The sequence below is a fragment of the Dermacentor albipictus genome, chromosome 6 (genome assembly GCF_038994185.2).
Source record: "Dermacentor albipictus isolate Rhodes 1998 colony chromosome 6, USDA_Dalb.pri_finalv2, whole genome shotgun sequence".
Lineage (NCBI taxonomy): Eukaryota > Metazoa > Arthropoda > Arachnida > Ixodida > Ixodidae > Dermacentor > Dermacentor albipictus.
The window spans coordinates 85,952,474-85,963,988 of record NC_091826.1 but is presented as its reverse complement, the minus strand read 5'-3'; the positions used below and the strand labels follow the sequence as shown (position 1 = coordinate 85,963,988).

The 11,515-nt window shown below is 46.6% G+C and overlaps 1 protein-coding gene across 1 annotated transcript; it reads left to right on the top strand.

Moving 5' to 3' along the window:
• The first annotated feature begins 7,338 nt into the window (after positions 1 to 7,338).
• LOC139047053 (uncharacterized) lies at positions 7,339 to 9,926 on the top strand. The gene is made up of 2 exons (XM_070521004.1): positions 7,339 to 8,390; positions 9,920 to 9,926. Exons 1-2 carry the CDS (start codon positions 7,339 to 7,341, stop codon positions 9,924 to 9,926), a joined length of 1,059 nt encoding a protein of 352 aa, XP_070377105.1.
• The last annotated feature ends 1,589 nt before the right edge of the window (positions 9,927 to 11,515 follow it).

The window sequence follows — 11,515 nt, the reverse complement described above, 5'->3', positions numbered from 1 at the left end:
GTTTCAAGTCTGCTCCCGGGCTAGCTTGAAACTGACTTCGTGCGTTATTCCAACATGGCAGCCTCCTGAATGAATGTTGCGTGGAGGTTAGCTAACTTCAAGTTTGCTTGCCACGCCATGGATACAGCGTTTTCAGAGGCGCATCCCTTGCCGAAAATTCCGCAACCCGTCCTACGTGACCGAGACATCTAATGGAGCTGTTTGACGACGAACAATTCCTCGGTCGCTACATATTCACGAAGAACGCCGTGCGACAGCTTCTCTCTATGTTGCCTATCCAGGAAAGCGGAGACAACAGAGGACAGCCTGTGTGCCTCCCATGCTGCAGTTGCTGATGGCTCTGAGGTTTTACGGCGCTGGCACGTTTCAAACAGTCACCGACCATCTGGTTCGCATTCCTCAATTGACAGTGTGCCGCGCAGTTGGAAAGATGACTCTGTTCATCTAGAAGCATCGAAAGAGCATGCAAAACACACCAGCCCACCTTCTTATGTGCTGCTTTAGTAAAAGTGCTGCTCAAGTATCCCTAGCAGTCCCTTTGGTGCAAGAGACTGCTTGAGAACTGTTTTAACGTGTGATACAGGTGCCATGTACAGGGTCGTCCATTCTTAGGGAGAACACGGCTCACTGAGGCCGCGCTCCGCGGGGCGCCAGTGCATCCGGCGCATCGAAGTGAAGCGGCACAGGTGCACACGGACCTAGGGTAGGTGCTTCACGTTGTGTGCTACAGTGCCGGAGCTCTTGCTTTGCTGTAAAGTACACTTCGCTAGACTCAGGTGACTGAGCACCCGAGGCGGCGTTGCGGGAAAGCGCGCCTCACTCACTCGAGCATTTTCCAGCTGGTTCTGTCTACAGCTTGTGAACAGCCTGCTTAATCAATATACATAAACAAGCTTCCCACTACATAAATCACTTAGCATATATTAAAATAAGAGATGAGGGTAAAAATAGTCATTTTTCACGCTCTTTATTAGGCTGGGGCCATTTTATTTTACTCTCACAGCACTTGGTGCAGTGCATACTGAGAAACCTATTAGGCGCGCTCTTCTTGGTTGGAGTCATCACGTGATGAGCCTAGCGCGCCGTTTCGTGCACGTCTTGATGCTAGAACGAATTTGCTTAATTGGCTTAAGAAAACAACCGAAACCCGCAATAAATTTCACAGAAAGTTAGAGAGCGATTGTTTAATCATGCATCATCTTGTTTGCCATCGATTTTGCCATTAAGCGCTGGTAGGTGTGCATGGAGCGCATTACGCGATGTACGAAAGCGCTCTACCCGGCATAGCAACTGATTTGGCCGGCAATTCCACCTCCCGCTTTTCATCTTTCTATATCTATTATAAATAAATTAAATTCATTTTTGTTGCCACAGTCATCACCGAAGCGGTGCCGGTCCTTTGACGGCTACCTGACGCAAAAAGTCGTATTCCCATTTAGTGGAATCATCGGTCAATTATTGTATCACATTGATTAGGTGGAGTAAAACATGTGGCGTCGACATTTTTTGTTGTTGTTGTTTGTTTTCTCCTTGGAGTGAATGCTTGGAGTCAATGCACGCTGCATGCGAATGCTGTTTCTGTCCATATTGAATATGTAATTGGAGTGGAAAATCTATAATCAACATCTCTGTTTACTAGTTTAAATTATATCTTGCCGGGTAATTAAGTCGTTTTTCGCTTCTATTTCATTTCAGTACTTCCTCGGAATAGGCAACCTGCATATTCTCACTAGCATATAATAATTTGTCAATTGTGCAGTTCATGGCCTCTGCGTTACGCTATAGAGGTGGGCACCAGATAAATTTGTAGAGTAGAAGGAATTGATTTTTTTGTTGTTGTTGTTAGGGGGGGGGGGGTTAGGTTGAGTGGGTAAAACCCAAATATGAATACGACACAGGAACGCTAGCTGCGGGCAAGCGATGCTGTTGCCACCGTGGGGAAGTCGCCGCTCCGTGTGTTGGACGAACGCGGCCACGATAATCAAACCGGCGGTCATGAGGCCGGCCCGGTGTCGTCTGCCGACAGTATGACGATGGTCGGCAAACGGGCTGGCCATTTGCAAAAGCCAAGCCCTGCCCAAGCCAGATTGCTCTGATCGGGCCGGTCTACTTTTTAACTGACCATGGGCGTCAGCCCAATCTACCGCCGAGCCCCCCCCCCCCCCCCCCCTTTTTTTTTTGCTTAGGTCATACTACCGCATCTTAGCTTAATTTGCTGATGCGGTGCAGCCAACGGCTGCTCAACTGAGTGACTGGCCGCTCACGAGTTAAAGATTAGGGGATGACTCTTCAAATCGAAAGACACCAGCAGTGTTGTTAAACGCATTTCTGTCGACTTGCATGATGAATTGCATTTTGTTCGGTTGCTGGTTTCGTACACCATGTAAAGCGCTCCATGCACCCCTACCAGTGACATTAGAGTAGCGAAGCAGCGGATCTCACTTCCTAGTTGCTGTCGAAGTAATATTATCGCCCTCCTTAATGGCAAAATCGATGGCGAACATGATGATGCATGATTGAACAATCGCTCTCTAACTTTCTGCGAAATTTATTGCGGGTTTCGGTCGTTTTCTTAAGTCAATTAGGCTAATTTGTTCTGGCATCAAGACATGCACGAAACGGCACACTAGGCTCATCACGTGATGGCTCCAACCAAGAAGAGCGCGCCTAATAGGTTTCTCGGTATGCACTGCACCCAGTGCTGTGAAAGTAAAATAAAATGGCCCCAGCCTAATAAAGAGCGCGAAAAATCATTAATTTTACCGTCATCTCTTATTAAGAAAAGTAAAATACAGTGTCCCCAGCCTAGTAAAGAGCGCGAAAAATGATTACTTTTACCCTCATCTCTTATTTTAAAAAATGCTAAGTGATTTATGTAGTGAGAAGCTTGTTTATGTATATTGATTAAGCAGGCTGTTCACAAGCTGTAGACAGGACCAGCTGGAAAATGCTCGAGTGAGTGAGGCGCGCTTTCCCGCAACGCAGCCTCGGGCGCTCAGTCACCTGAGTCTAGCGAAGTGTACAGCCAAAAAAAAAAAACAAAAAAAACCAAGCCAGCGCTGTAGCAGACGACGCGACGCACCCCCTCTACTCTTTCGCTTTACGCACCTTGGCCGCGCCCCGCGGAGCGCGGCCAAGGTGAACCGTGTTGACCCTTAACGCTCGGTTTTCTTTCGCAGCTTCCTCTTTCCACTTCTGTTTCAGGTTGCTCCAGCATTTCTTAAGTTGGAGGTGATCGCGCAGCATAATCCCGTGGTTGGCATTGTATTGTTTTGCTATTTCTTTCCATGTCTCATTCTTCTTGGTCAACGACGCGACATCAGTTTTCTTGCATTGGTTCACCAGTGCCATCAGCAGGCTCTTTTCGTCTTCTGTAAAATGGGTGCCGTCTTGGGTTGCTGTGCAGTCTCTTTGGAGGAGAGCGTACGTGAATGCGACATTTCAGCGTGAAAGCCTGTTGACAGGACAACAATTTTGTACAAAATGCGGCGCGCGGCAGTCGCACGAGCCCCACAACTTGTTTTCCTAACAGACGACACTTTCCTAGCAGACGACACGCGCTGTCGAATTGGTCTATCACTGTGCCGCACTCTCCCTTCCGTTGTTCTCGACAAAGCCTCCATGCGAAGTAGACAAATCATTCGCACGTGTCAATTTTTTTTATTTATCTATTTTGTTTCTTATCGGGTGTTGTCACCCATATGGGTCCGGACAGGGGACTCTACGGCGCTCGCTCCTCGTTCGCAGCACATGTTGCTGTCTTTTTTTTTTTCTTGTTTACGACTCCGGCCTAGCGCGTTCGAATAGTTTGGTCTTTTCTTCAAAGCGTCACGTAGCCCGACCAGAACAAGGGCCGCTGCCTTTCGGCTGGAATGCCTATAGGCGAAAAGGGACGCGCGAGGTCCCTCAGAAACCGACCATATGGCTCGTCTCGGCCGCTTGCATCCGGTTGCCGGCCCAGACGGCGCATGAACACCTCGCGGCAATCGAGAACAAAAGCCGTTGAAAGATCACCATACGAACCAACCATTTTGCTCGCTTCTCTATGGCCATTTCTACAAACGCGCAACAAGTCCTTTGAGTTAAAAAGAAACTAAAACCAAAATAAATGTGACTATAAAAGTTCTTAATTTGCACTCAAATGTACTGTCGTGTAAACGGGGAGCATCGACTATGTCCGCTTCTTGCTTCGGGCCGACTTCGTCAAGTCCAAGCACGATCCAAGTTAGATCTCTGCATTCGGGGGTTAGTGACACTCAATTGCAGTGGAGCGCACTCAATTGCCAGTGAGTGACAATCCCAAGCCACACAATACCATAGAATGGTTGCTCAAATTATGCCCAGGGAAGATTGCAGGTAACTAGCAATACATAAATAATTTCAGTAATGTGAATATTTTTATGCAAAACATGCACTCGTGACAAAAGCCTCACCGGTACTGCACTGTTTCCTTGATGAGGAACTTCGCCTTGTCTGGGATGACAAATTCGTCATCAATGTCGACATACATTCCAAAGTCGTCATCATAAACCTGGTGGAAAAGTAGTTTTACCTTGTATCTGCCAGTTTTACAATGATTCAATAAACCAGACAATACGGAAATAAGTGAACATATGAAAAGAAGAAACCATATGCCATTCTGAAAATGGTTAATTAAACAGCCTCCTTCGTACAATGTGTACGGGGTTGTACAAAAACTCTACTTGCATATTAATCGTACACTTCAGAGCGGTGCATGATACGCCAATTTTAACCGCTTTGGATGCGTTATTAGCGGCAGTTTACAAAATTGTGGTATAATTTTTTAATGCTGAATTATTGAGTTGTAAATGTGATAGCCCATTTTTCTGGAGTTCTGCAATTTTCAGTAATTCTTAATTATTAAATCAAGGCATATAACGAAATTCCGCTTGCCACAGTCATTAAATACTCACTTCTTTTTTTTTTTTTTTAAGCTACAAACCTCATCAATTTCGGGGCAATGGTTGCCGAGAAAAACGATTTCCCCCTGTTCCCGTGTATTTAGTTAGCAGTCCCCGAGCTAAAGCTTCCTCTTATAATACGTGTGTCACACGGCGCACTTCTTATTGCGATTAAGCCTGGCCCAATGGAATTTTTTGGCTCCTTTGCGCAAGCTGCGCGTCGAGAATTTCGATCCGGATTGGGCTTGATCGCAATCAAAAGCGGTCGTGTGACTCCGGGATAAGTTGATATCGGTTAAGACTAATGCAGAGTAACCATAACTCACCTTCAGGCTCATTCCGGAGAAGTCCAGGTCTTCAAAACACTTGCTTTGTCTAATGTTCTCAAGCAAACTCCGCTTGGTCCATGGCCCGCTGAATGTGACGACAATATTTTTATCGCCGTAGGCGACTAGGCATTTGGAACCCATCGGTGAAGAGGTTTACGAATGAGGACAGCGTACGAAAAGCATACAATCAAGAAACCACAACGCCAAAGATAGCTGAACTATAAAAGTTGTTGCACGTCGGTTGAAAGCGCGCGCGCACTGAATTTTGGCGCGCGGTTGCGGAGTAACGGGGAAGCGCAGTTGCCCGGCAACGGACTAACGGGCGCGCGCGGCTGCGGAGCAGCACCCAATTATAAAGTCAACTAAACAAATAAAAATAAAAATAAATGAAGTGTCACAATCTAAAAAAAGTGCATTATTTTTTGAGTTACTGTACGTGCAATTATGCGACGATAGTACAATGATTGCCGCTTTCCGCCGCATGCAGCCCGCACCAGCCCGTACCGACGCCCGCAGGCTGTCTGCTTCCCCGGCTGCGTCGCGTCGCGCAAGTTGATATAATATTGTTTCCGGAGTCAGCGACAGTCCAGTTTTCGTTTGCAAATGTGCTGCTTTTGTGCTCTCTGTGAGTAGTCTGCGTATTCGGAAAGCCGTGTAGTGTACAGTCATTCGGTGGCGGCAGTGCGGTGTCTGTGCGCGCGGTGAGGGCGCGCGCGCGTGCGAATTCGACACTATAGAGGATAAGTGCTTCTTAAGTGGTTAGGCCCCAGGTAGCGTCTTTCTTCACGTCTGTTCGTTCCTTTCTGTGTCTGTGACCCACAATTTCCGCTGCTTCAATCTTAGTATAACATTTTTCATTCGTAACGCTAGCCAATTATATTATTCGTGACAAAATTTCGCAGTGGTTCAACTAAATTGCGTGCACGCATATTAGAGCAACAATGAACGTAAGACACTGCCCAAGGTGTCCTTTTTCATCTTGTCAGTTTACGAAGATCGTAAGTCATATAGGTTTAGTGCACAGCGCTGAACCCGGTTTTAGCATATTTTGTGGTATTGGCGGGTGTGCCAATACTTACACTAATTTTTCCTCGTACCGATCGCACCTGTATCGTCAGCATAGGGATGTGCTAGAGGACAGTGGAAGTACTTTTTCATGCTCGCATCTTGTGGCACCCGAGAACGCGTCCTCTTCACAGTTCAACTTGGACTATTCATCTGAAGTGAACCATGCAGAAGGAACACATGTGAACAGCGGTGGTGATTGTGGTCAGTCAAAGGAGCCATCGGAGAAGCAGAGTGCAACGCGGGGTCATGGCCTACAGGCTTTTCTGCAGCAAGCAAAAACTACAGTGTGGAACTTTTTTTTCAGTGTTATTGAGCGACATAACTTGCCGCATGCTGCAATTGAGAAGTTGTTCTCTGAATTGCACCTGGTGTTTGAGGAGTTGCTTAAGGCGTACGCAAGTGAAATTGCAAGTACCATGCAAGCATCAACACCAGGGTCCGACCTAGAGGATTTGCTCAAGTGTAATTTTGTTGATCAAATTTTCAGTGGTATCACCAGCAGACGAAAGAGAGAAAAGTATGCTCAAGATAATTTTCCTTACGTAGCACCTGAGCAACAGATCATTGGACAAAATTCGAGGTATCATTATGTTCCATTGCCTAAGCTTCTTCTTGTGCTTTGTGAAATCCCCGATATTTCTGCTCACCTCACTACACCAGAGGTTGATAACCATGCACCCACTGTGTACAGGGATTTTACAGATGGCCAGTTGTATAGACATCTTCTGTCACTCATCTCACCAACAGCTACACACACTATTGTTATTTTGTTTTATTCAGATGAAATAGAAATCGTAAATCCTTTGGGTGCCAAACGGGGCATGCACAAACTTTTGGCCATCTACTGTGTCTTGCTAAATCTTCATGTCAAATATAGGTCGCAGCTTCAGAACATCTATCTAGTTATGATTGTGCGTTACAGTTACATTAGCTCTTATGGCCTGAAAGCAATTTTGCAACCATTGGTAGATGATCTGAAGCATCTGCATGAGCATGGAATCAAGTTCTATATGAGGGGGATGGAAGAGCATACTCAGGTACTCGTTTTTGGCTTCTGTGGAGACAACTTGTCACTCAACCGCTTGGGAGGGTTCTCATGCTGCTTCAGCAGTGGCCGAGTATGCAGATTTTGTATGGTGTCTGCTAAACACCTTGCGGACAAAACTAGTGATGCTGTGTGCCAAGCACGTACGGCAAGTAGGCACCAGCTCCACCTTCAAGCACTGGCTGTGAACAGCATCTATAATAGGCGGTTGTATGGGGTCAATGAGGAGTCGCCTCTTCTTGAGCTTGCATATTTTGATGTGACCCGCCAGCTGCCCCCAGATGTGATGCATGACATCTTGGAGGGGACAACTGAATGTGTCCTTCGCCAGGTTATGAAGTCGCTCCTTTCCTCCGGTGTCCTATCCAAAAAGGATGTGGAGGAAATATCATCATTTCCATTTGGCCCGAATGACAGAAAGAACAAGCCTGTTCAAGTAAACATGTCCTTCATCAACAACAAAGCAACTCTGAGAGGAACCGCATCAAGCAAATGGTGCGTGCTGAGGTTCATACCCCTGGTACTCGGACCAAAAGTTCCTGAAGGAAACGAAGACTGGGAACTGTTGCTACAGTTTCGAGAGGTCACTGACATCATTTTTGCCCCAGAGATACCAGCTGAGCGTCTTGCATACCTTGATGTCCTTGTGGAGACGTTTCTGACAGAGTTTGCCAACAGATATGGCCGACAAGTTATAACACCAAAGATGCACTACATGGTTCATTATGCAAGGTGTGTGCGTGAGATGGGACCATTAAAACATCTCTGGTCCATGAGGTTCAAGGCCAAGCATCAGGAGCTGAAGAAACAAGCATCGTGTGTGAAGAACTTCAAGAACATTACACTCACGCTTTCAAAACGACATCAGCTGAAGCAAAGCTTTCAGATGCAGTTTTTTCAGCTCTATGAAGGTCTTGCAACTTCACAGAGCAAGCCTGTTGATTATGACAGACTCCCAGAGTGTGCCAAAGGGGTCCTGCCAGTGACAACTCATGAAGTCAAGTCCGCAGCTGTTGATAAGTGCAAGTACAGATGTGGCAGTATCTTGGTTGCACAAAACACTGACGGCCCTGATTTTCATGAAATCGAGTCTCTCTATGTTGCCAGTGGCAGGCTGTATATTCTGACCAGAATTTTAATACTAAATAAGTTTGACCGACACAGATTTTGTTATGTGGTTTCAAGGTCGCATCAGCAGCAACTTCATGAGACTGCAGACCACTTCGCACCTTGTCTTCTTGACATGTATGAGAACGGAGAAATTGTCCCAAAGTGGGAGCTTTGGTGATGAATAATGGTGGTGGCTTCACCACCACAGCAGTGGTGAAATGGTAGAGCATCTGCCTCGTTTGTGGGAGGTCCTGGGATCAAATCTTGGTGCTGCCAGAAATGTACCGGCCTTTTCTAATGGGTAGGGATGTACCAATATCTGGCACTCAGTTGTTCGTACTGCCATAGGGCAATATGAACCCGTTTCTACCCATTAGGAGCTCAGCTGGGGATTGTTCTCCTACAGTTAGCGTTAAGTCGCAGTTAAGTCGCACCACTGTGGTGTCCTTGCCTTCATTTCTGCCTTTTTCTTCATTGAATTGGCTGTTCAGAAGACCCTGTCTAATTGACCATTCTCGTTCGTTGTTTCTAGATGGTGTAAGCATCTTTTCAGTCCTCCCAGGCTTGCTGTGGGTTGTCAGCTGGCTCGAGGTGTGACAGCGGTAGCAGGAATGTGTTGGCCATAGTTGTGGGGTGGTTCCGATTACTCTGACACCATGTTGTGTTGTTGCTGGAGTGAGTCAGACGCAGGACCAGCCGAGCTGAGAACAGAAATGGAACTGTGTTTACTCAGGCTGTACAGATTCACAACATGTCATAGGTGATGCAAGCTGTCTGCAAGCTGTCAGTTAAATTGAAAGGCGTCACATAGATAGCAGGAGAAGAGGAAGCGATGCGAATATATAACAGGCACTAAAGACGATGATGAGCTGCTTGTATCAAGCAGTGACATGCATACAGTGTTGCAACTGTGAGAAAAGCATTCTTTATTAGGCGTTTGCCGTTATATAGTGTTCTCGTGCGGCAGTCTGTGACTTTGTCACCTATTGTGTTTTTTAGCGTCGCAATTCCCAGGTTTTTGATGACTGCTCCATTGTAGGAGCGAGGCACAGAGTTGCTGGCCTTTACTTGCGCTTTTGGTGGAAGTGTTTGGTATGTACCATAAGGCAGCAGGTTTGCTTGGGCACCGGTATCCACCTTAAGGTAAACTGGCGTGTTACCGACTTTCACAGGAGCCATCCAGTCACGCTTGTACGTGTTGTTTGCCACATTGAGAATCTGAAAATTGTTGTCGTCATTGTTACCGCTTCTGACTTCAGAAACTTGCTTGGCACTCTTGCAGGGCACCGCAAAGTCGTTTTCGCCACCACACTTTCTGCAGATGCGTCCACATCGGCTGCACCGGAATTCTGTCCGACGTTCGCGTGTGGACCAGCTCACTTTTACCGGGCCGACCTGTCTTTCCTGTGTCCATCTTGTCTTTCCTGTGACCCCTTTTTGTGCAGCGGCTAGTTCCACTGCCTTGTAGACTTGTTTGGCTGTGGCCAAGGTCAATCCTTTGTCTCGAAGCAGCTTCTCCTGGACCTTATCATCGCTTGTTCTGTACACAGTCTGGTCTCGAATCATAGATTCTGATATCCTGCCAAAGTTGCATGACTGAGCGAGTCTTCTCAAATCTCGCATGAACTGTTCGGCTGATCCACCCTTGGCTTGGACACGTTGACGGAACACGAAGTATTCATGAACTTTATTTAGCTGGGACTTGCAATACTCATCAAATTTTCCAGCCACTGTCTCGAAGTCGTCCTTGGACTCACCCCCACTGAAGCTTAAGTTGTTGTAAATCTCTATAGCTTCGTCACCTGCCAATCTGAGAAGCAATGCAACTTTTGTTGACCCTGACCGAGGCTTCCCGCCGGTCTCCGAAGCTGTAAGGGACAGTTCAAATTTCTGTTCAAAAAGTTGCCATCTTTTGCTGACATCCCCCTCCAGGCGAAGGCATTCTGGTGGTTTCAAGAAGTCCATGCCTTGGTTAATGAATGGTCGGTGTTTCCTTGTGGCTCAGACGTGAGCATGGACTTCATGTTTCGTGCAATGGCCTTCACTGACACATACTAGACGAGTTCAGTGCAACAAAGAATGTCCCAGTTTATTCAGCGCTGCCTTTTGTACCTTCTAGAAGGGAAAGAGAAGGGCAAAACTATGCAGCGCACATAGGGTGCACAGTGATAACTCTCTGCGGCATGTCTATATCGACAGCTGCTTTATCAAACAGGATACACCACCCAGAAATCTTCGGGGCTTCGGGGCAAATACACATTTATCCTTATTTAGGGTTAGTCCTGTCCTTGCCGCTTTCAACATCGCACGAAGGTGCTTGTACTTCTCTCTCATAACTCCCCAGACAAGGATATCATTGCTGTACACGACTTTTCGCTAGGCCCTTGAATATTTCGATCATTTTTTTGAACACTTTGGGAGAAGGCGCGATTCCCCAAACCTGTCCACAATGCAGTCTTGCTGAACCTGCTTCGTCCACCTCGGAAACATCGATGAGAGCTTCTGATTTGATGAAAGATGGTTTTGGAGAATGCTCAGATGACCGGCCTTGTCCAACTCAAACATGTCAGAGCCACTTGTGACATCTTGTACTTCTCTCTCATAACTCCCCAGACAAGGATATCATTGCTGTACACGACTTTTTGCTAGGCCCTTGAATATTTCGATCATTTTTTTGACCCTCCTTCGTCCTCCTCAGAAACATCGATGAGAGCTTCTGATTTGATGAAAGATGGTTTTGGAGAATGCTCAGATGACCGGCCTTGTCCAACTCAAACATGTCAGAGCCACTTGTGACATCTTGTACTTCTCTCTCATAACTCCCCAGACAAGGATATCATTGCTGTACACGACTTTTCGCTAGGCCCTTGAATATTTCGATCATTTTTTTGAACACTTTGGGAGAAGGCGCGATTCCCCAAACCTGTCCACAATGCAGTCTTGCTGACCCTCCTTCGTCCACCTCGGAAACATCGATGAGAGCTTCTGATTTGATGAAAGATGGTTTTGGAGAATGCTCAGATGACCGGCCTTGTCCAACT

What these genes read in the sequence shown, in the direction of transcription:
- LOC139047053 (XM_070521004.1), top strand. Translation starts at nt 7,339, where the DNA reads ATGGAAGAGCATACTCAGGTACTCGTTTTTGGCTTCTGTGGAGACAAC.